Source organism: Saccostrea cucullata, unplaced genomic scaffold (genome assembly GCF_032062105.1).
Source record: "Saccostrea cucullata isolate Sc308-1 unplaced genomic scaffold, CSIRO_AGI_Scuc_v1 ctg7933, whole genome shotgun sequence".
Classification (NCBI taxonomy): domain Eukaryota; kingdom Metazoa; phylum Mollusca; class Bivalvia; order Ostreida; family Ostreidae; genus Saccostrea; species Saccostrea cuccullata.
The window spans coordinates 4939-29674 of record NW_026927042.1 but is presented as its reverse complement, the minus strand read 5'-3'; the positions used below and the strand labels follow the sequence as shown (position 1 = coordinate 29674).

General features: G+C 34.9%; 4 protein-coding genes across 4 annotated transcripts; all 4 read left to right on the top strand.

The window, feature by feature from the left end:
- Nucleotides 1-231: 231 nt before the first annotated feature.
- LOC134273342 (chloride channel protein 2-like) lies at nucleotides 232-2753 on the top strand (the record flags this gene model as incomplete). The annotated part of the gene is made up of 7 exons (XM_062755542.1): nucleotides 232-370; nucleotides 578-657; nucleotides 793-831; nucleotides 941-982; nucleotides 1462-1566; nucleotides 1690-1776; nucleotides 1982-2753. Coding segments are annotated over 7 exons (681 nt in total), but the record flags the coding sequence as incomplete, so codon positions are not given.
- Nucleotides 2754-8239: 5486 nt separating this feature from the next.
- LOC134273345 (uncharacterized) lies at nucleotides 8240-10651 on the top strand. The gene is made up of 4 exons (XM_062755545.1): nucleotides 8240-8515; nucleotides 9795-9958; nucleotides 10041-10175; nucleotides 10345-10651. Exons 2-4 carry the CDS (start codon nucleotides 9797-9799, stop codon nucleotides 10501-10503), a joined length of 456 nt encoding a protein of 151 aa, XP_062611529.1. The 5' UTR covers nucleotides 8240-8515; nucleotides 9795-9796; the 3' UTR covers nucleotides 10504-10651.
- Nucleotides 10652-13826: 3175 nt separating this feature from the next.
- Nucleotides 13827-16847, top strand: LOC134273344 (uncharacterized). Its single transcript, XM_062755544.1, has 9 exons — nucleotides 13827-14336; nucleotides 14462-14601; nucleotides 14685-14982; nucleotides 15069-15236; nucleotides 15324-15497; nucleotides 15605-15757; nucleotides 15867-15972; nucleotides 16065-16181; nucleotides 16336-16847. The coding sequence occupies exons 1-9, from the start codon at nucleotides 13884-13886 to the stop codon at nucleotides 16593-16595; spliced, it is 1869 nt and encodes a 622-aa protein (XP_062611528.1). The 5' UTR covers nucleotides 13827-13883; the 3' UTR covers nucleotides 16596-16847.
- A 794-nt stretch (nucleotides 16848-17641) lies between these two features.
- Nucleotides 17642-21832, top strand: LOC134273343 (uncharacterized). Its single transcript, XM_062755543.1, has 9 exons — nucleotides 17642-18109; nucleotides 18476-18615; nucleotides 18774-19071; nucleotides 19251-19418; nucleotides 20403-20576; nucleotides 20811-20963; nucleotides 21050-21155; nucleotides 21248-21369; nucleotides 21453-21832. Exons 1-9 carry the CDS (start codon nucleotides 17648-17650, stop codon nucleotides 21705-21707), a joined length of 1878 nt encoding a protein of 625 aa, XP_062611527.1. The 5' UTR covers nucleotides 17642-17647; the 3' UTR covers nucleotides 21708-21832.
- Nucleotides 21833-24736: the final 2904 nt, after the last annotated feature.

The window sequence follows — 24736 nt, the reverse complement described above, 5'->3', positions numbered from 1 at the left end:
TTTCTTTTAAAAATATTTTCATTTTTGGAATGTATACTTTTTGTTGGTTAATTGTGTGACTTTGCCTTACTTAAAGACAACATTCGTTGAGGTGAGCTCTGTAATCTCTGATTACCTATGTTTTTTTAAATTAGTATTGATGGAAAAAAAGACATTAAATGAAGATGTATATGCTACTGTTATAGATGATAACAGAATCATAATAAGAATTGGTATCGTTTGTTGTTTCAGTCTAGTGCTTCCTCGTTAGAGTCAGAGAAAGAGAGACAGGTGTATCACACGTTACAGCTGCCCCTCAGATCTATCCTCAAAAAATCATCCTCATCCTCAGCTCTATCAGACAGGGCCAACAGCGAAACCAATCTTCAGTGTAAGTTCTTCTTCATCAATATTACTATCAACATCAAAATTACTATTAACATCGACATTACTATCAACATCAGAATTACTATCAACATCAGAATTACTATCAACATCAACATAAATATCATCAACAACATAACTGTCATCAACATTGTTATTAACATCATCAACAAGTATAGATTTGTCAAATGAATGTTTTGTTTTTTTTCTTCAGCTGAAATTACTGCTTACTATAGAAAATTGGCCAGTACCAAGAAAACCAGTATTTGTGAAGATGCTCCTTATATCCTTGATGTAAGTATGAGGGTCAAAATACATATTACTATGTAGAGTGCCTTCTCGGTAATACAGAGTAAATGTTACAGATATACCGGTAACAAATTTTTATGTAGATCAAAAATGTAGCTTTTATATTTCTCTTTTTTTCAGAAAAGAAGCTTTACTAATCTGGCAAAGAAAGTTAGACTAGTAAGTATGTGTAAGGTTACCATTTCTCTGTATCTTTTTGATACATTCAAACATCACTATCTTGTTTTGCTGGTTCCTAAATAATGCCTGTCCTTGTTCTTTTCACTAGCCTCCAGAACCAGTAAAGATTAAGAATCTTACTACAGAACAAGTGAGTGCTAACACTTAATTTATTCAAAAAATACATATAAATATATTGTAAAAATAGTTTTAGTAACGATAAATTCTGTTAATTTCTTTTACGACATTTATCTATGAAAATAGATTTTAAGTGAATCTTATAAGGATGTATAATCATTATGGTTATTTTTGAAATGAAAAAAAAATACAAGAGTAACATTTTAAATCTAAAAATCATATAGAAGATTTATCCCAGGAAGAATATTTGTTTCTACAGTATCAAAGTTATTGCAAGTAAAAATTCTGATTCTACAGTATATAACTTATTCCAATGAAAATTTCTTTTTTAACAATATCAAACAAGTCAACATAGACATTCATAGTAGCATTCACACAAGACATAGAAAATACAAGTTTATTTATTTTTAGATACTTGTATCTCAACAAGAATACTAAACTGCATCTTGACAAGTATATGAAAAATTATAATTGGTTGAATTTTGTCCTTAGCAAGAAGAGTGGGAGGAGCAAAGACTTACAGATCCAATAGAATGGGAGGGAGTTCAGATAGACCCCGCCCCCTTCCAGCTGGTGGAGAGAACTTCTCTACACAAGGTACCATGCTCAATATTTAAAAATATTGAATATCTACAGAAAAGTTGGTAATAAATTTACCAAAAATAATTTTTTTTCAAGTATTTTGATGTGCGTATTTGATATTTTTTTTGGTACTTGTAGGTCCATTCTTTGTTTTCTTTGTTGGGCATTAATCATGCTTATGTCACCAATACTGGGAGACTTGTTGGAGTGGTGGGATTAAAAGAGGTAAGTTTTATTCACGTATTTATCAAGATATTAGTACTCAGCATCCATGATAATGATTAATGTTAGCATATAAATACTGTATCTGTGTAAATTTTGGCCATCAAATTCTCTTGCGCTTTCAAAAAAAAGATCCTTTGACATAAAAAGATCATCAAAATCTTGTTAGTGTATCCAAATGAAAATGACCACAATTTCTGATATTCAGCTAAGAAGAGCCATTCAGGGAAGAATTGATGCTCAGGCCAAAGGTCAAGATGAGACAGAGGATGAAGAAGTTGAGGAGATAGATCCTCAGAACCTGGAGGTGGAGATGCCTCAGCCTCAAAACGAATACAGACTGGTTAACACCTCTAACGAGGAACTGCACGGAGTGCTAGTGACTAAGGACGAGTGACTTGTTAACACTGCTAACGAGGAACTGCATGATGTGCTAGTGACTAAGGACGAGTGAGGACCACACACAAGTGTGGATTCATGTTATAGTGCAGATGTGATACAATTGTCATGTGAAATTTTGTCAACTTTTAAAGATCTAGCTTTACTTCTGAGTCACTTAAGGTTTGGGAAAATTCATATACTCTACCATGAGAAATTAATACCAAAAAAGTGTGTTCATAATAGAATTGAATGATATCTTCCTTGATATGTGTTCCACAGGAAAAAAAATGTTTTCACCTTTTTCAATATCTCAGGATTCATTAAATGTTACAGAGCCATAATGTCACATTGTGACCAAATTGTATGCATTCCTTGTTAAATGTGATTTAACACAACATATGTTAATATGGTTTTTAATGGTTGTTCCAGAAATACATTCCTGCAGCCATTTTAAAATTTTCCTTATCAAGGAGATGCTCAAAGAACTGTCAATAAATCTTCACACATATTTTTATTTTATGCATTGTATGATATTTTTTTCTCATTTAAGAATCTCATTTTTTGCTTAATACACATGTAAATAAATCATTGCAAGTTTATTTTATGAGCTATTTTAATGATGCAAAAATCTGTGCCAATGTGCCAAGTTCAATATGCAACAAATGTGTACTCAGTGAGCGGGAACAGAAATATTTTTTTTGTACATGTTGTGCGTATTGTGTGATTGAATCATATCTTGATTTGTCTTACATTTAATATATGTATTTCGACAGAAGACCCTTTTTTGTGAAGTATTACAAAGACTTGAGACTCAAATATTATTAAATATAGCACAAATAACATGCAAACCAAGGAGGGGGAGGGCACAATTATTGCCCGTTTTTCTTGTGTATAGAGGGCCAGTAAGAGAGAAGGGGCTTTATCCTTGATGGAGCTGCTAGCTGACACCTGTAGTTATTTTCACTCACACACATAACATGGCAGTCTACAGGGGATCTTTCTGTAAGTTTTTTGTCTGTTTGAAACACTGTAATGACTGTATACTTGCTTTAATATCTTATAAACAAAGGAGCTTAAACACATTGCTCAGGTGTTTTATGGGAATTTCTTAGTGCTTTATAAAAAAAAAAGTCATTATTCTACATACAACAACAACAAAAAAGGACAAAAAACAGATCAAAAGATTTTAAATAAGTAGAAAAATTTAATATTTAAAGGATTTTTCCAAAGCTCTGATTGTTTTGCATGCATCAATTATTTATGAATGTTACATTATTCAGAATTCTTCATTTGAAATAAAAATGAGAAGCGGGCATTTTCTTCATTGGTCTTTCTGATTGTGAAGCAGCAATATAAATGTACAGTGATGTTTGAATACTTGCAATGGACCATGCTTTAAAAAGCTAGTCAGTGTCAAATACCATTAAATAATAGCAAACATGCTGGAAGAAGGTACTTAAATTAATGAATGAATTGTTGTTTTGTCATTAAACAACAAATTTAATTTCAAAATGATGATTAACATATTGTTATAAGTTATGTATGTTGTTTTAAAATGTTTGTTGATATTTTTCACTTTACCTGTCTTTCATGAATTTTTAAGACACGAGCATTAATATTGGAAGATGTTTGTCTTCCATGGCATTTTGTATTGTGCTTTTTTACTCGATGCCTTAATAATAATGTTCACTGGTCACAATTGTGAATAATGAATGTCACAGTTGTTTTGAAATTATGTGATACAATTCATTTTTGACTTAACAAAGAGAATATAAATTCATTGTTGTTTTTTATATATCACATTAGCATCATTGCCATCACAGTAATATATTTTGTGCTTCTGATTTTCTATATTTTATGGCCTTCTAATACATTTTTATCCTGTTAACTTTCAAAGTAACTCAATGTAACAAGAAATTTAAGATACAAATGTTCTCCTTAGAATAAATAATGTTACAAAGTTGGAACATTTTTTTGTGTATTTAAATCTTATTCAAGAAAAAACAGTGAATGGAGAAAGTCCACATTTCAAGTCAACACCAACCACCCCGTCCTCTTTTTTATTATGTGTGGAAGCTGGGGATATGAGGCATTGACTATAATGGTCAGTTGACACCCGAGAATATATCTTTATCTTTTTATACGCCCGTCTTAAGACGGGACGTATTATGTTATAGGCTTCGTGTCCGTCCGTCTGTCCGTCTGTCTGTCTGTTAGCTTTTCGTTTCCGGCTCATAACTTTAAAACTATTAGGCCTAGGATTATCAAACTTTGTCATCTGATGCATCTTGGGTAGAAGGTGTGTCGCGCACAAAAAGTAGGTCGCTCTGACCTTTAATTAAGAAGATATAGCCAAATATGGAAAAATCCTTTCCGGCCCATAACTAGAAAACTATAAGACTTACGATCATCAAACTTGGCCAGTTTATGCATCTTAGGTAGAAGGTGTGTCGCGACCTATTTCAAGGTCACTGTGACCTTTGATTTAAATGAAATTTTAAAAAAAAATGTGTCTTTTTACTATTCATTTACACATCCCAAATAAAGTAAGAGTATTGCACTGTCCTTATTAAAAAAGTGTTAAATCAAGAAAATACTTATTTTTTTTAAAGCATATACTTGACAGCAATCTATAACAAATATTATGTATGTTAAAGAAATCCTACCTCTCCCATGAGTGTAATTATCAAGCACTGGTCAAGACTCAAGAAGAATTTTGATAACAGAAAATTGCATGTCAAATTAGAGAGAAATTAATGAGTTTTGAGTGTGAGGAGTTCGCTAATAGCTAGAGCATGGTGTTATCTATATCCCTTGAGTATTGGGCAAATGTGTGAGCCTGTTGGATTAAAAATAGCTCTTGCTGGCTAGCCTAAGTTTTAAAATAAATTTAATGAAAAGTAATTAAAACTAATTTAATATTGCATAGTAGAATAATCTTATATTATATAAAATTGTTAATTTATAAAAACTAATTTTATGGGATTGGGGTGGAATCAGCATGTCCATATGAATTTTATATTAAAACCTGTCGGACATTAAATGTCAACCAGAAAAAATCTTTGAGTATTTCATATGTTTTTAAAAAAGTTATGGTAGATAGTGCAGACCCATTCATCTATTGGTATTAATGAGTAGACAAGCATCCAGTTCAAGATTAATTAATGAGTTCAGGCTAGCTGTCTTAATCACTCTGATCAAGCTGTATGATGACCTTTGGGAATTAGAACAGAAGAACTGTTGGTTAGTTTACAGCATATGTCATTTGATGGCCAGCCTTTTCTTTTCAAAATTAATTTGATAATGATTAATTTGTTAAGACTAATTTGATATTGTTTAATATGATGGGCATTTGACAAACACAACCAGCATAAAAATCCATCAATGATGTAATATTTGTTATAACTAATGCTTACATCACAGGGGATGGATAAATATTTTTTAGGAATGGAAAAATCATGGAAATTTAGAATCAGGGTTGACGTGATTGCAAGCTAAACTGTTGAAGAAAATTGTAATTTTTGACGGGCGTATCATGCTGTGGCGCGGCACTTTATTACTACAGTATGAGATTGCAGTGAGATTTTTCAAGATGCAAGAACAGATGAGGGTCAGATTTGTTAAAAAAAAATCTCATTTTTCACGTATATAATATTTATAGTTCTATAATTAACTGAAACAGTTTACCAGTATCAACAAGATGTGTTTGTGAAACACTCTTGTTCCTGAACAGCAACGTTTTGCAAAGGTTAAAGTCTAAAATGCAAGTTAGACTTTAAGGTCAAGGTCAAACATGTCACTACCCAAAGAGGAGTTGTGTCAATAAATATACAAAAATATATGAAAGCTCAAGCACCGACAATTCACTGCTAGGTCTATGTCAATGTGTCTGACTTGATGGTACTCAGGGGATGGCATCGTCATTAGAAATATAAAAACCCTAGCACCAATTGTTAAAAAGTTATGGTGAAGGATAGAGTTTTTTTTCAAAAGAAGGTCAAATGTTGATATCCTAAAGAATGTTTTATCACAAAGAATACATCTGTGAAATATGACAGTTCTAGAACTAACTCTTCAAAGGTAAAGCCTAAGGTTAATAATTTTAAAAAGTAGGTCAATCTCTAAGGTCAAGATCAAAAAGAAATTTAAACAAATGGAAAGGTCTTGCTAAAATGTATATGGTATACATATGAGTTATGTAATATACAGGATTAAAATTTTTAAAAATACAAGTTGAACTTCAAGTAAGAGTTCAAAATTGTTGGTACCCAAAGAAAGGTCATCTCACTAGGAATATATCTGTGAAATATGATAGCCCTAGTGCTAACAGTTCAAAAGTTAAGGTCAAGATTTTTTTTAAGTGGGTCAGACTCTAAGGTCAAGGTCAAATGTATTTTTTATACTTAATGAAAGTTCTTGTCACAGTGAATACACATGTGACGTACAATAGCCCTAACACCAACTATTTAAAAGTAATTGCTATGGTTAAATATTGGAAAATTTTGGTAATAGTAGGGCAAACTCCAAAATCAAGGTTAAATTTGTTGGAACCAAAAGAAAGATCTTGTCACAAGGAATACACAAGTGAAATATGAAATCCATAGTCCCTTCCACTCAAAGGTTATGGAAAAGGTTATAGTTTTTGTGGACAAACAGACGGACAGGGCAAAAACAATATTTCCCGAATTTTCTTTTACAGGGACATAAAATCTGCAACAAATTAGGGGGCCTGTAAAAACGTCAAGGCAATCTTGAAAACGTTTCGTTTGTAGGTGTTTTTTAATGTTTGCCTAAAAATAATTCCAGAAATTTGCAATGCGTTTCCGACATTTTAGATCACCTTAATGAACATCTTCGCAAACCAAGGGTTTTCGGTCCACTTCACTCCCCACAATGGAGTGAAGCGGACCGAAAACCCTTAGCTTGCGAAGATGCTTAATGAAAGGGGGGGCTTATGTGATACCGTCTGCGTCCCAAGTTTTAGTTTTGGGAGCATGTTTCATCGAATATGAAATGCATGGAAGGTGTTTGTAGTAAAGATTTTTTTAACCAGTGAAGGTTTCAGATGCTACAATTTCAGCCTCAGCTAAAGAATCTTTTAGAGCAGGTCAAAGATTTGGAGCATGTCTTTTTAAATAAATATAAGCCTTAATTTTACCAAACTCGCATGGATGATACATCTTAAGGATGCACATAACCATGCTTCGGATGTTGGATCTGTCCTACTTTTTCTGGACGAATGATCACATTAAAGTTTTTGATCATGTATCATTTCTAAATAACTACAGTCCCTGTTTTGACCCAACTTGCAAGGGTCTAGATCTTGAAAGGGGGGGGGGGGTGGCGAGATACCTTCTTTTTTGCATATCAACAAATTTCTGGGTTTGATTTTTTTTCACTGGAGTGGTACCCCCATCCCCACCCCCTGGACAAAAAATCCTGGATCGCGCCTGGATGATGCACACAACTACGTTTGATTCAGATGCTATATCTTACCAACATTTTCCAAATGAGTGACCGCGGCCGGGTTAAAGTTTTTAAGCATTAATTATTTGAGCTATACCTGGACTTAACTTTTAAGGATGATAATCTAAGACTGCACACTCGGCTTCGGACGCTGAATTTAATTGAAATTTACCCAAACTTTTAAATGTTAATATTGAAAGATATATTCAATTCTGTTCGATATAAATGAACAGTACTTTAATAAAATTTTGGAGTATGTTCTTCCCCCCCCCCCCTTCTCTCTTTTAGATCTATTAAAATAAATTTTAAGATATAAATTGATTTGTTTCTGCCTCCGGACAAAATCAGTGCTACATGCTCTGTAGCGTAAAAGATTCAGACCAAATTGGAAATTCTATCGTTAAAAAATAGTGTTTAAAAATTTAATATACTTCTGCTGTAAATGTTTTTCATAATTTTGAAATAATTCCAATCCATGTCCTTGAATTAGATCTACCCAAGTGTGTCGGGCATGTAAAAAGATAACACGTCTCCAATTACAAGTTTATAATAGCGAATATAAGGAGTATTTAATGAGATGGGTCACTTCAACTTAGGAAAGTTTCTTTCGATAGTTGTTTTCCATATAGGAACTAAATTTTTGTAAGTTAATTATAGAAATGATTGTTGGTATAAAATGCTAAAAATAGTCATCAATTGAACAGTTTGACACGCGCTTAAATCTTATCCGAGTTGTATTTTAAGTGATATTGGATTTTAAAACTGCACAGTTTGTTATCCGGAAATGAATCACTGAGAATCCCCGTACAGGTAAAATTGTCCCACCTTTATTTGATAACGAGAGCCAGGAAGTATGGAAAATGATCACATCCGTTAGAAAGTGTTTACTACAAAGGTAAGTCGTGGTATTACATTGAATTGATTCTTTTTTCTTAAATAAAAGATGGTTTCTTTAAAAACAGCATTTTAAGGAAAACTCTCTCTCTCTTTTTTTTTCTCTCTCTCTCTCATGAGTGTTGGAAGGGGGTTTTAAATCAAATTGCAATACTTCTCGCCTTTATATTAATTACAACCAATTCTGAAATGTAACAATGACCTGTCTAAGTTTTGTGCTTCATCTTATCTTTATATGGAATAGCTAGTGGTCAAATAGTAAAAATTTATAGGTTATTAAAACTCCAAATAGTAAACTACTTAAGAAATGAATGATATATACATGTACATCTACATAAAGTACATGTGCATGTACTGGTTGAGATGTATATTATGAAATGCTTTTACAAGTATTCAACGACGATGCAAAACACTGTAAACTGTAGAATACATTCATTAACATAACTGCCTTTCGTCAGCCCTTTCCTCATATTTATTACACCCCAATAAAATAATAAAAGTTAGTTTAGTCGATATTGACAGACGAGTATCTCTGTAGAATTTGAGGCTCTATCTGAAAAACACATTAGTTTAACTTTTAAAAGATATGTTTGATGAGGTTATTTTTTCATGATATGTCATTTTTTGACAGAAATGTCGTTTAAACCTTTAAAAACGTCACTGAAATTTAATGTACATAGAGTATGGCGATTTTTTTTTTTATTTTAATAAAGAAGTAAGACAATAAATGCTTAAACAAACTGAAAATTACTGCGAGTCGTTCACACGAATAACAAACATCAAAAAATATAGTAGACTCAATTTGTTTGATAGATAAGAATGAATGATTCATTCGCAAGCAAGAAATAAGATTTATACGTTGTCGCACATGTTATAACAGTGTGATTTTGTTTAATGAAGTCAGAAAGTTGCCAAATCAGCTTGTTTACATATAAGTTAATTTATGATCGTCAAAACTTGTATTGGTTATGATAAAATATAGAATAATCCTGTAATCCGATAACATCATATCGACATTAAATCAGTAAGAACCAGACAGCCTTTTTAATTGTTTGGTGCATTTTACGCAAGGACTTACCCTAACATAAGCACACAATTGATATACAATATACATTATAAATAAGGCAATATCATATTACAGCTGATACAATTTTATTCTTGAGACATGGACATGTTATTGTACAGACTGAATTTCCTGTCCGTTAAAAAATATATTTAAGTGGGGATATGTCAGTTTAATATAATGCTCGTAAATTCATTAACTTATATACTGTTTTTAGATATGGACACATTATCGGCTGTGAAATACTCCAGACTGAGTACTAAAGATGAAAGTGATTCTCCTTGCACATGCATTGCACTGAAGAACTATGGATCATCCGGGTCGTCACGGCACCAATTTCCAATCAATGGACATTTAAATCCGCTAGATGTTGAAAAAACTGTAAGCGCAACGCGTTAAATGGCTAAAAGAAAGATTGCTCCAAAATTATATTCCAAAACTGAATCGTTATTTTCTATTTTAGGAATACCCACCATCAAATGAAAGTGATCTCATACGTGTTCATAAACCTCTTAAAGATAGAACGAAATATGCCCTTCTTGCCTGCTTGTTTTGTTTTTTCCCAACTGGAATAATGTCTATCGTCTATGCATCACAGGTATATATATTCAAAAGATCATAACTTTCATCTGACCTACACTCAAATTTTTTTTATCCGAAATAGTACCAACAATAGAATTTTCGTAAATTACATATTTATATAAATTTATAAAATACGAGAAAGACCAATAAAAAGAAAAAAAAAATTAATATGTTTTTTTATTTAGGCAAGATCAGCATGGGAACGAGGTGAGACGAAGAAAGCGCGGGAAAAATCGAGCTTGTCCAAAGACTTTATCCGTGCATCTGTCTGTATTGGAGGAATAGTGTACATTCTGATATTCTTAGTTATTCTAATTACTGTCATTTTCAATGTACATGCTTGATATACCTATCATTTACATGTAATGTGGATATACCATTTAGTCTTTCTGTAAACTCGAAAAGGAACAATATTTTGATTTGTATGGTCTACATAATGGAGATAATATTGAAATTGAAATGGCATTTACTATATTTTCTTCAATTATGCAACTATATAATGCTGTACACAAAAAAGGAAAGTTGCATTTATTGTTTATAACTGACAGAAAACACAGATATTCATAGTTTGAGTTTAAAGATGTTTTGCATTTAGGAGGTCAATCTCGGAATGCATTTACGGATATGTATAAGAAGGGCAGTGTAAAAATGTAAATTCGATTTTTAAAAATATTTTACACTTGGAGTGAAAACATGAATGCAGATGCAAATTAAATCCATTTACATTATTTATTTATTATGTGCAATCAATATAAAGTGTTCATTTGTACAGTGGGTTGCATTTTCATTTTTTAGGGCCCCGCTTGGCGGGCGCCCTATAGTGATCAGTCTGTCCGTCCGTCCGTCCGGCTGTCCGTCCGTCCATCTGTCCGTCCGAGATCTCTTGTCCGGAGCATATCTTCTCTCCCCTTGGCCCAATCTGGCTCATACTTCACCCACAGAGTGCCTTTGGGTAACCGGTGTGCAGTGACCTTGAACCATGTTTCTAGGTCAAAGGTCAAGATCAAAGCAGAATTGTATGTAAAATCCTTGTCCGGAGCATATTCTTCTCTCTCCTTGGCCCAATCTGGCTCATACTTAATACACAGAGTGCTTTTGGGTAACCAATGTGCAGTGATTTTCAATCGTGTTTCTTGGTCAAAGGTTAAGGTCATAGCAGAATTGTATGTAATATCCTTGTCCGGAGCATATTCTTCTCTCTCCTTGGCCCAATCTGGCTCATACTTAACCCACAAAGTGCCTTCGGGTAACCGATGTGCAGTGACCTTGAACCATGTTTCTAGGTCAAAGGTTAAGGTCATAGCAGAATTGTATGTAATATCCTTGTCTGGAGCATATTCTTCTCTCTCCTTGGCCCAATCTGGTTCATACTTCACCCACAGAGTGCCTTTGGGTAATCGGTGTGCAGTGAGCTTGAACCATGTTTTAAGGTCAAAGGTCAAGGTCCTAGCAGAATTGTATGAAAAATCCTTGTCCGGAGCTTATCTTCTCTCTCCTTGGCCCAATTTGGCTCATACTTTCCCCACAGAGTGCCTTTGGGTAACCAGTGTGCAGGTCAAACCATGTTTTAAGGTCAAAGGTCAGGGTCATAGCAGAATTGTATGAAAAATCCTTGTCTGGACCATATCTTCTCTCTCCTTGGCCCAGTCTGGCTATTACTTCACTTACAGAGTTCCACTTGTCAATGGATGTGCAGTGACCTTGGTCAAAGTTTCTAGGTCATGGTCAGAATTAGCCTTTCTGTTTAAAATATTTGTTGTTGCATAATTTTTTACATTCGACATATATCTGTAAATTTGCAATATCTGTGAAGTCATATGAAATGACTTTTACTGTATTACACAAATGCTCCTCTTCAAAATAAACCCTTTTAAACTACCTTACATTTTTATGTTCATTGTTGAAAGCGGGACCCTTTGAGATAGCCACCATCTCAATGATATCTAGTTTATGCATGTTATTAAAAAATGTTGTTTTCATCAAATGTTAAAAGGCTTCAATTGGGACATTTTCTAATAGTTTAGACTGCAGATACTGTCAGATACTGATTATAAATTACAAGACAGCAATAAGAATTACATGATTCTTGTGTCATATATTTAAAAAAAAATATACATGCAAAAACAGAAATACATGTATTTCAGCATGTCTTTACAAAAATATGGTCTTTTCACGACATCCATGGCAGTGAATGCTCTTACTTGGAAATGAAACTTGCACCAAAAACGGAAAAGCGTAGGTCAGATTTAGCATCCTAAGCAAGTCTAGTGGTTTGCTTCCTTAGATATATCACCTATGCAAGTTTAGTCATTATAAGGCCCATAATAACTTTGAAATCCGGTAAATGTAGGTCAGACTCAGCATCCGAAGCAAACCTGGTTGTATGCATCCTTAGATGTATCCTCTTTGCAAGTTTGGTCATTATAGTTTACTTGGAAATGAAACATGCGCCAAAAACTTTTATCTGTTCACTCATTCGGAAGTCATTCATGCAAAGCTCAACATAGGACTCATTGTTACTTGGAAATGAAACCTGCAAAAAAAAACTACCCTTTTCACTCATCTAGAAAATGTAGGTCAGTTTCAGCATGCGAAGCAAGCCTGATAGTGTGCATCCTTAGATGTATTATCCATGCAAGTTTGGTCATTGTAGGGCTCATAGTTTCTTGGAAATGATACCTGCACCAAAACTTTAACCGGTTCACTCATCCGGAAAATGTAGGCCAGATTCAGCATCCGAAGCAAACCTGGTAGTGTGCATCCTTAGATGTATTATCCATGCAAGTTTGGTCAACATGGGGCTCATAGTTTCTTGGAAATGAAACCTGCACCAAAACTTACACAAAAAACTGCACGAAAAATGTTTACCTACTCTTACAAAAACTAACCCGTTCATTCCTATGCTGAAATTGCAGCATCTGAAACCCTTACTGGTACAGTGAAAGACACTTATAGGCGCCGGAACCGAGGGGGGGGGGGCGGAGGAAGCGCCCCGCTTTTTTTTTTTTTTTTTTTTTTTTGCAAAAATAGACATTTAGGGGTCTATTGGGGTTTAGCCCCCCCCCTCCACTTTCGATTATCCCCCCCCCCCCCACACACACACACTTTCAATTTGCTTCCGACGCCCATGACACTAGAAGCATCTTCAATGCATGGCTACTCAATATAGGGCATAGAAGTACTTTAAAAGTAAACTGCTCCAAATAACGCCGACGTTGAGAGTATCACATAAGCTCCCCAAACAGTAATCGCAAACTGAGCGTCTTTAGAGGGACTACTAAGCATACTAAAATTGCCATACTGTTTTTAAAGGTGAATATTTTAATCTACACTGTATTTGTATTTAAAATGTATTGAAATTATATGAAAATAAAAAAAAACAACTTAAAACTATTTTTAACATATTGGTTGAAACGCTCTGGTTACATAGAACTCGAGGAATTCTACCTAAAATGTTAAATGATGCAAACATTAAATCACTTTATTGTCCCTTTAAAAAGTGTAACTCGTCTGTTTTTTAAAAGTGAATAAAAATGTATAGTTTTAATTAATGAAAATAGAATAATGCTAAAATTTTCAATCTGTTTCGTAGAAAGAGGAGCACTTAGGAGCATTAGTACATAAGTACTTTAGAATCTAGGAACTAACATGGCCACAGATAATCAGTTAAGATAACATCTGTTAGCAAATCTAACGTCAAGTGGAATTATACTATTCTAGAACAATGGCACTTTTGCAAGGAATTGTAGTTTTAGCAATTATTTCAATTGCAAACATTAGTCAAGTTAATGGTGCTTCAAATATTACAACAACGATAAACAATCTATTCAAGAAACTCCAGGATATGCAAGCTACAAGATACAATCCAGGAATTCCGCCATTAATTTGGACTAAATTTCCCGGGGTTTATGAAAGTGACGTCAAAATGTATTTTCACGGTGCCCCCGTGGACGCTGCCCTTCGATACTCCTTTGGAGTGTTTGATAACAACATGTTCGCCACAGCTTGGGTAACAACTTGTCTGATTGAGGCACACAAGTATGGGAAGGCACCAAAACCAACAACGCAAATGCTAGACTTAGCCATTAACTTTATAATGGATCATCGAAACAAAAACGCGAAATATAATAACTCTATCATGGCATTTTGGCCCCAAATATATGATGAATCATATAAGGTTTGTATAGCATCTCATTTTGTTAGAATGTCCTTTCCTATAGGATTTTCTTTTACATTCAGTGCTAAACTTAAAACACACGGGTGGAAAAATAAATACGAAAACACTGAATCTTTTTTCTACAGGATTTTACCAGTACCCCTGTCAATCTGCTAGGTCTTTTTAATACCACCTCTCTCATTGACTGGGATCCGATTTATAAAGAGCTCGATTCTCTTGGTCTCCAACACGTCACAGAAACCATCAAGCACCTCCTGGAAAGAAGGTAAGAAAATACCTTTTTGAATTAATGTCTAATGATATTTATCTGATTTATAAAGTGAATGGATCATCTTACTTTGGTTTTAGGGACGGATACCGGCATGTTTTTCACATTCCTCCAGATTTTGACGACACGTCCGTAAACTTGGGTTTAGGTTCACTTCTGAAGGAGTACATTACCGACTTTCCAGATTCCTCCGTTTTGTGGCAAACCCACAATTCAAATCTCTCATCCATCTTTAATGCGTTGAAACACTATGCCTATAAACCAACCACAAACGATTCAAGAGTGAATACGATAGACACGCGGACATACTTCTATATGAGACGTTTTCTGGAGAAAGCAACGTCAGAAAGAAAACCAGTTGCATTGATTACAACTTGGGTAGGTTGTGGATGGATGTATATATATAACTCACAAGACGTACAAATCTATGAAATAATATTTTTACTGATTATTTTCTCCCGCAGATTCAAGACTTTAACGACCTTAAAACTGAGTATGACAAAGGTGTAGTAACACCAGGTGACGTAAACAATGTTGACGTCACGGTGTCCGCAAATGCTCTGTATGGAATCACGAACAGCATTCTATCTGGTCTTGTGACTACCGAAATCCTGGAGGATCCCGAAATACAGGTTTTAAAAAAAATCACTGAAATCTCAGGTGTAAATGTATATTGTTTTAGCAAGATATCAAACGTTATTTATATTTTTGCTTCGCAGCAAATCTACTTGAACACTTCTACCATGATCACCTTCCAGATCAACACTAACTTCTCTTCTCGTCCAGATCTCGCGTTAACTTACTACCCCTCAGTAATGGAGTTTTACTGGTTCGTGGCACGGACATATAATCTTCTGAATCGCAGATATCGTACCGGTGGTCTTCCACACCCTGTAAAATGACTTATGTTCTAGTTGTATTTTATCCTCTCTGATTTTTATTCCATTTATACCTTCTAAGTATGACTGTGTCCCTAATCCTTACGTCTTTTTTTGTTCAGGCAATGACAACGGTATTGCATGAGTTAGAGGAGGCATTATGTGAAACAATGACAAAAGTTGTTGTTAAAGAAGCCATCTTTGTCGATGAGAACATGGCGTATTATGATGATTTTCTTGGAAATGGTGACGTTGATGAAAATGGTCATCATGTAGTAAGATACTGATTATAAATTACAAAAGAGCGATAAGACTTCAAGAATTATTGCGTGATATACCTGCATATTTATCCGAAAACAGAGATATGCCTTCATGTCTTTGTAGAAATATGGCGAAGACCGCCTTTTTACGACCTCCATGGCAGTAAATGCTCTTATTACAACTTGGACTCTGTTCAACGTCCAAACTGGTCAGCTTCACTGGAGTGTAGGTGAGAAAGAACTTTCAATTGATTTTTTCACCACTTTGGAGGGGAATAGGTGATGATTACTGTGACAGTGTAACTGTTTTTTTTTTTTTCAGAAACTCCGGTGGATGTAAAGAAAGTGGTATCAGCTTCGGTGTCTTTCCTGAATGAACACATTGTCAGTGGAGAGTACAAGCCATGGAACACATTTTTCTCAGGATCTGTCAAAGGGCATGAAGCAAGTATCTCCCTGTATTTAATATATTCTGATAACTAACCGTATCTACTAAAATCGAAAACTGAATTTCTTCTATTCCTAGTGTATCGGTTTTCAAAAACTTTTAAAGAATCCCTCAGTATTGAAAAGATGAAAATGCCTTTATTAACAGATAACGTCTTCCTCTCGGTACCCAAACAACCGAAATGGATACATTAATGGAACAAAAATCCACATCCGGGGCATGGAGGGCGTGGTCAACGACACGTGGTACGAACAGCAACTTAAAAGTCTCAAATCACCCATTGATTTCCATGGATTCAACAGCTACCCGGACTACTTCCCCTTCTGGTGTTCAGAGCCATATACGTACGTCACCAGCATGTTAGCCCTTTCAACGTTTAATAACATTGCAAAAAATGATGTATGATGGCAAAAACACGGAAAACCAGCCTGCCTTTTATCATTTTTGTAAATAAATGATCTTTTTGTAAATATGTGCTTTGAAAGATGCATTGCACATGTACAGTGTATTGTTTTCCAAACAAGAACAGTTTACAAGAAGATCGATTTATGTGTAAAACTGCATAAGATGATGAAGAAACCAAAAATATTTTGTCATAGCGATAGTATAGATCAATCTTTTAAATAACTTTTGAATTGTTCTAATGTAGTGTTGATGTTGGTACTTTAAATGTTCAAAGTATGAGAAGAACTGAAATAAATCACATAGTGTATACATTCATTTTCCATGAGATGATAGTTCAGCAAATTCTCGTTTCCTGTTAAGAGCGACTTATGACTAGTATTGACTTTTAAAAGTTTTTTTCAAATGAAAAACATACTCCAAGGTCAAATTTGGTGGTATCCGAAGAATTAAAGATCTAATCAAAAGGAATACACTTGTGAAATTTGAAAGACATTGCACCATCTACTAGAACTCAAAAGTTATGGGCAAGGTTAAAGTGTTTTGTGGATAAACAGACAGACAGACAAAAACATACAGACAGACGGACAGGTCAGAAACTATATACCCCCGAATCTTCGATTAAGGGAGCATAAAAATAGTAACATTGAAGAATATCACTAATTTTTGCAGCAGATTTTTAAAATTGAATGTCTTGATATCTTCCTTCTTTCTGGTTTTTAATTAAACAACATATGAAGACCTCGTATGCACACACTTCCGGGCCACTGTACCAATTTGACATTGACAAGCATAATTATTTAACTTAAATAAGTTACTAAGATCATGGACTATAACTTTGCGTTGTTCACATAGCACAAAAAGAATCGGTGATTCACAAATATCAAGGCTGTCCCATTCTCGTCTTATTGTGTAAGTATTCTTCAAAGTGCTAGTCGCGGGTCTCTAAAGGTGAAGGTCGCCGTAGGGCAGATAAGAGGTCAATTTTCCAGATAAGGACCTCTCCGGAAATCATATACTAGAAAACCGTGCCATATATTCTATACTTTTATAAGATGGTTCCAGTTAGGTGCCAAAATATGTTGGTGGTTTTAATTGTTACAACGATACTTTTTGTTGGAGATGTATCTGCTGCATCAAATTTGACTCCTACAATTAATGCTCTATTCCATAAACTTCAAAATATGCAGACAACAAGGTATAATCCAGCAGTGCCACCATTAGTATGGGCAAAGTTCCCCGGATCCTACGAAAGTGATGTTAAAATGTACTTCCATGGAGATCCCGTGGATTCTACCCTTCGGTACTCCTTCGGAGTTTTCGATAATAATATGTTTGCGACAGCATGGGTAACAACGTGTCTCTTGGAAGCGTACAATTTTGGAAAGGCGCCAAAACCAACCGCTCAGATGCTGGATTTGTCCATCAACTTCATCATGGATCATCATAATAAAAACCTAAACTATACAAATTCCATAATGGCGTTCTGGCCACAAATTTACAATGAACAAGCAAAGGTTTGTTTTTCCTTTCCATACTACTTTTTGGACACCTTTCTATTGCAAGATTGGATTACACAAAAGACAAACTATTACCGATTAAACCAAGAAAATGATTAAAATTCTTTCAACTCCTTTATCTTCTTTCCAGTTTCCACGATATTTGAAAACATCTTTAGGAACGCTAAAGAGTTCAATCGTATCCAAATGAAGCTTGAAGCCACCAGTTCTCACATGACATTGTATATAACTGTATCCATTTTCAGTCGCAATGCATTGCGAATCATTGTTTTTGCATCCTATTAAAGAAGATTCTGGAAAAGTAAGGTATTTTTGTAATCCTGTTTTGGTTACTACATGTAGTATTTTGTCTTTCTTTCCTAGGGTTATGTAAGTACACCAGTCAATCTACTGGATCTCTTCAACTCTACTTACCTTATAGACTGGGACCCTGTGTACGAGGAGCTGGATAAACTAGGTCTCCACCACGTGACAGAAACCATCAAAAGACTTCTAGCAACAAGGTGTCAAAACAAATCTGTCTACTGACCTCTTCATTGCAATCCATCTTGTTCTAATTCATTTGTTATGGCAGATAAGGGTAAAGTCGGATTTCCATGTAGTGAGAAGTCAATGGGTATCAGTGGAAAATATTCTGAATTAGCTGTTCTCCTATTTCTAGGGAAGGTTACAAGCGGGTATTTCAGATTCCACCAGATTTCGATGACACGTCTGTTAATCTTGGATTGGGTTCCTTACTGAAGGACTTTATCTCTGAATTCCCCGACTCTGCTGTACTGTGGCAGTCTAGAAACACAAACCTGTCTTCCATTTTTACAGCCTTGAAGCACTACGCCTACAAACCAACCACCAATGACACCAGAATCAACACAATAGATACACGCACGTACTTCTACATGAGAAGGTTCCTGGAGGATGCGAAAGCTAAAAACAAGAGTCTGTCATTAGTTACAACTTGGGTAAGTAATGAAAAATTTCACTATTCAGTATTCATAACAGAGAGATTACACTGATGAAATGAAAATTTATAATTGTTAAAAAATCAGAATGTGATATTAGCCCAGCATGCAACTGAATACTTTAAATTCTTCATACGCCTGTTTCGTTGTAAAAATTGCAATCAAATTAACATATGCAGGTTCAAGACTTCGATGACTTGAAAACACAGTATTACCACGGCATAATAACTCCCAGTGATGTGAACAACGTTGACGTCACAGTATCAGCGAACGCACTGTACGGAATTACCAACAGTATTCTTTCTGGACTAGCTACAACAGAAGTCCTGGAAGATCCTGAAATACAGGTATAACAATTCACTTCTGGACTAGCTACAACAGAGGCACTGGAAGATTCCAAAATACAGGTAACAATCCACTTCCGGATTATAGCTACAAAGACTTTAAGAGGTCTTCAAAGTTCCCGAAATACAGGTAACAACTATCATCAAGGTCCTGGAAGATTCCAAAACCAGATTACAATTCATTTCCTAACCAGCCACCCAAGAAGTCCGGAGAGATCCCAAAATAAAACAATTAACTTCCGGACTAGCTTCAGCTAAGGTTCTGGAAGATTCTGAAATACATACATGTAAAACTATTTTCTTTATGACTAGTTACCTCAAAGGTCCTTGAAGATCCCAAAATACAGATAAAGATGAAGGAAAAGAATTATTATCCTGCCTCTGATAAAAATCGTGAAATTTCATTGGCCGAGAGCAATACTGCATGAAACGATGTTATGCTGTTATCCCACCTCACATTGCTAATGTGCCCACTCCACGTGACCTACCCTCCATATATTAAAAATCATCATCAATAAAGACAATATACTGCTTTCACGTGACCCACATGGAGCTTCATAACTGACGTCACGATGCGTCTGTCGACAACGTACAATGGATGTAGAACGTCTTGCATGGACGTTCAGTGAAAGCGGTTTCTTGATACTATCAATATTCAATCTTTTAGTGAACCATCGGCAGGATAAATTCGTTATGTAGACACTTAGAGGGGTAATACGGAAATATGTGGGGTCCTTGAAAAATTGCATATGGGCTCGGCTTATGCATCGTCCAATATGGATTTTTTTCAAGGACCCCACATATTTCCGTATTACCCCTCTAAGTGTCTACATAATTAATAATACACAACCTTGTTATTTGACTGTGTTCATTTTTGGCCATAAATGTCTAATAGCATACAGTTTAAATTTATCTGCTGGTTAAAAAGCAAATTCATTCCTTTTGCAATAATCATTCTCTGATTTTAAGTTTTTAATCTATTTTTAGCAAATATACCTGAACACGTCTACCATGATCGCCTTCCAGATCAACACTAATTTCTCCTCTCGTCCAGATCTCGCGTTGACATACTACCCCTCCGTCATGGAATTCTATTGGTTCGTTGCAAGGACGTATGCGCAACTGACTCGACGTCACCGCGGTGGTGGTCTGCCTCATCCGGTATATAACTAAGATTAAGATATCTATGAAAAAGTCAAATTTTCCCTTCAAGTCCTACGAAATCATCTTTGGAACCCATGGAATTTCTTTTCGTTAAATTAAATTTAACTGTAACGAAGAGAAGTACAGTATATTCCAAAGAAGATCTAATATAAATATATTGGATAGGAAAACTGATAATGGTTTTCTTCCCCATGTATCTTTGGTTCTCTCAAAATCGGAGATTTTTGACAGGCGATGAACACAGTAATGGAAGAACTAAGGCAGGCTTTGTGTGAAACAATGACAAAAGCTGTGACAAAGGAAGCCATCTATAACACGTCCTCCATGGCGTATTTTGAAGACTTTTTAGGAAACGGAGATCGTGACAAGGATGGAAATCCAGTGGTATCTATGACTTCCTAGTTGTTAACCCTCTTTTTTATTTTCAAGTAAGTTTCTTGGCATAATGTAAGATTTCGCTTACTCTCCAGAAATATGGCGAAGACAGACTTTTTACCACTTCAATGGCAATCAATGCGCTGATTACGACTTGGACCTACTACAACGACAAAACTGGTCATCTTCACTGGGATGAAAGTAAAAAGTTTTCAAATAGTTTTTTTTTGATAGGAGGAGGAGTGATAATCACGCATAACTAGACAAAGTGATATAAAATTTGTTATTTGCAGATACTCCATCTGATGTCAAGAAGGTTGTAGCAGCCTCTGTTTACTTTCTGAACACCTACATTCTCGGTGAGGAGTACAAACCTTGGAATATGTTCTTCTCTGGATCTTTTAAAGGATTTGGAGTAAGTTTCTTGCACCTTTCTAACTTCGTACAGCAGAATAACAGCTTTGACAGTTTGTACTAAATGTCAATGTTCATTTGCAGACATCTTGGTCTCAATATCCAGCCAATCGTAACGATCACGTCAACGGAACTAAAATTCGAATTCGTGGAATGGAGGGCGTGGCCGACGAATCCTGGTATGACCAGCAGCTAAAGTCTCTTAAAACTCCTACTATTTTCCATGGTTACAACAGCGACCCCTCCTACTTCCCATTCTGGTGTTCTGAATCTTACACCTACGTCACCAGCATGCTGGCACTCTCCACCTATAACAATATCGCCGGAAATAACCCGTGAATTTCCACTCGGTGGTAAAAAAAGATGGCATTGGACATGTCTGTCATTTAAACATTTTTACACTTATATCTGCTTGTTTACCAGTTTATTTTCTTCGATCTTGAAAATATTGAAATAAAGAAAAATACAACACAAAGTATTTTAAGTGGTTTTTCACTGCTGACACATAATGACCTCATAATACTAGTATTCCTTAAATTTACATTTCATAAATTCAAGAGCTTGATGAAAACCCCACCCACTTCTTTCAGTCTCCCCTATCGTGAACATCTCATTTTTAAACATTGTCTATTGATGAATTAATAGGGTACCTGTAAAGTGCGAAACGAAATAGAAACGAAACGAACTGAAACGAAACGAAATCTGCCGAAACGAAACGAAATCCACCGAAACGAAACGAAACGAAACCTACCGAAACGAAACGAAATGACGTTGCGCACGGTGTTGGTACACATTGACGTTACGTCAAAATAACGTTAAAAAGTCATAACATTGTTATAACGTTTTGAACCTTATACATGCATATTTGAGATCTTTAAATGAATTTTATTTTTCAAAATTATAAAAAAAAAAAATAATAAAAGGGCACTTAATGTTCAATGTTTGAACCTTCTTTTTTGAAATATTTAGATGTTTATTCATAAACTCTTAAGGGACTCCGACCCTCGGCCAGGAAGGACAACTCTTTAATTTATAATTTAGTTCAAAAAGTCTTTAAATGAAGCTTGAAAATTAAATATTTTCATGCAACAATTTTTATTATATGCCTCTCAATGTGCTTCAAGGTTCTTTGCAAAGCTCCATAAATTACTTCTAATTTCATATCATGTTAATAAACATTGGTATCTAAAAATGCTTTTCCGGGATAAAAATTTGTACATTTAATTAGACGTTTCTGAGAAGTTCAAAGAACCTTGAAGCAACTTGAGAGGCATATAATGAAAATTGTTGCATGAAAAGATTTAATTTTCAAGCTTCATTTAAGACTTTTTGAATTAAATTATAAATTAAAGAGTTGTCCTTCCTGGCTGAGGGTCGAAGTCCCTTAATAATAAAATTTTGATTACTGAAATGCCAAAGGCACTCAGTGAATATTCCTCTTTCTATTTTTCTTACTTGTCTGTCTTATAAGGAGAAATATATATAAGTAGTATTCCCTTTCAACCTCCTTCAATATTTTTTTTCAGTTAGGTCATTACAAGTCTTTTATTTCTATATAGCGTCCGCATGCGCTTTGGGTGTATAGAGAAAAAAATGAGAGTTAAAATTTTTATACTTCCTTCGTTTCAATGGAACTGGTGTCATTTTGAATAAAAAAAAATAAGTATCAATTTAGTATATTGAGGGGATGAAAAAAAGGAGGGATGGAGACGTTTCACCATTATTGAAAATCTGGTTTATCACGAAAATTCTAAAATCATTTTACTATTTTTGGTGAAAGAAGGGGGGGGGCTCTTATAATGCATACAATGTACTTCGTTTAGTAGGGTAGTTTTTGTGGAACGATATAATTTTGAGGTTTTCATAATTACAGGTACCCGAAAACAAACAATTATTTTATTTCAATGACCATAAAAACTTAACAAATGATATACAAAACTTTCAGATTGTTAACGTTTATATGGTCTATTTTTACTTCATATAAAATTTATACACCAGTGGGGATCCGGGTTAGAATAGGTCCTCAGTATCCCCTTGCTTGTCGTAAAAGGCGACTAAATGGGGTGGTCCTTCGGATGAGACCGTATAAACCGAGACCCCGTGTCACAGCAGGTGTGGCACGATAAAGATCCCTCCCTGCTCAAAGGCCGTAAGTGCCGAGCATAGGCCTAAATTTGCAGCCCTTCACCGGTAATGGTGACGTCTTAATATCAGTGAAATATTCTGGAGAGGGACGTTAAACAGTATACAATCAATCAATATAAAATTTATATAGTTCAAGCACCACAGGCAATTTTTTCACTTCAAGCTCATACATAGGCGTCGATAGAAAATTGAAAGGAGGGGGGGGGGGGGGGGGGGGGGGCTTAAACAACAAAAAAGGAAAACCCCAATTTAAAATGCCAATATAATAAACATATTTGCAAAAAAGTGGGGGGGGGGGGGGTAAACTTACTCACCTACTTGATAATGACATCGTTCGCTTCGAGTAACTTTTTCTTGTCAGTTAATTTAATCGGTTTAGACGTATCTGGTCTAGCCTCTTTATTGCAAACCACTCATTTCTTGCTCGAAAATTACCTCGATAAAGAATAGGATCTTACGTACGTACATGTAGAAAGGATACACAAGATTCCGGTCGGAGTTACGTGTATAATCTGATTGAACAATAAAACCAGACAACTCGAAATAGAATACTAAATTCTCTAAGTCTCTGCTTTATCCTATGTTTTAAGACATTCGCAATACAACAGTACAGTGACTTTATTCGACCCGTACATAATTGAGCCTTATACATATTTTATACATTTTATTTGAATTAAAAAAAAAACGTCCACATGCAGTTACACACACATATATAATTATATACATGTACCTTGACTTAAAAAAAAAACCTTTTGATAGTGTTGTTTCGTTTCGTTTCGGCAGGCGTTCGTTTCGTCTTGATTTCTTTTCGTTTCGGTAGATTTCGTTTCGTTTCAGTTCGTTTCGTTTCTATTTCGTTTCACACTTTACAGGTACCCGTTTGTTTTCTTATTATTGTAATTTTTGCCCTTTCCGCTGCCCATAGTCATCAGTGTTTCACAAACACATCTTGTTCCTTAGACAAGCAAACAAATTCAAAGAATTGTGGCCCCCCGCTTTCGGTGTCTTTCTGGATGACATGTCATTTTTATGACATATTGTGTCAAATTTAAATGCCCTAGCATATGTCATTTAGAATTTATAATCGAAGTTGATTTTTTTAAAATAAGGGCAATCGCGAAGGTCAAGGTCAAAAAAGGGCTAAAAAATCATAGCATTAATTTCACCTCTTACAGAGAAAAATCTTTAAAGATCACATGCATAAATATATTTAAAAATGTCAT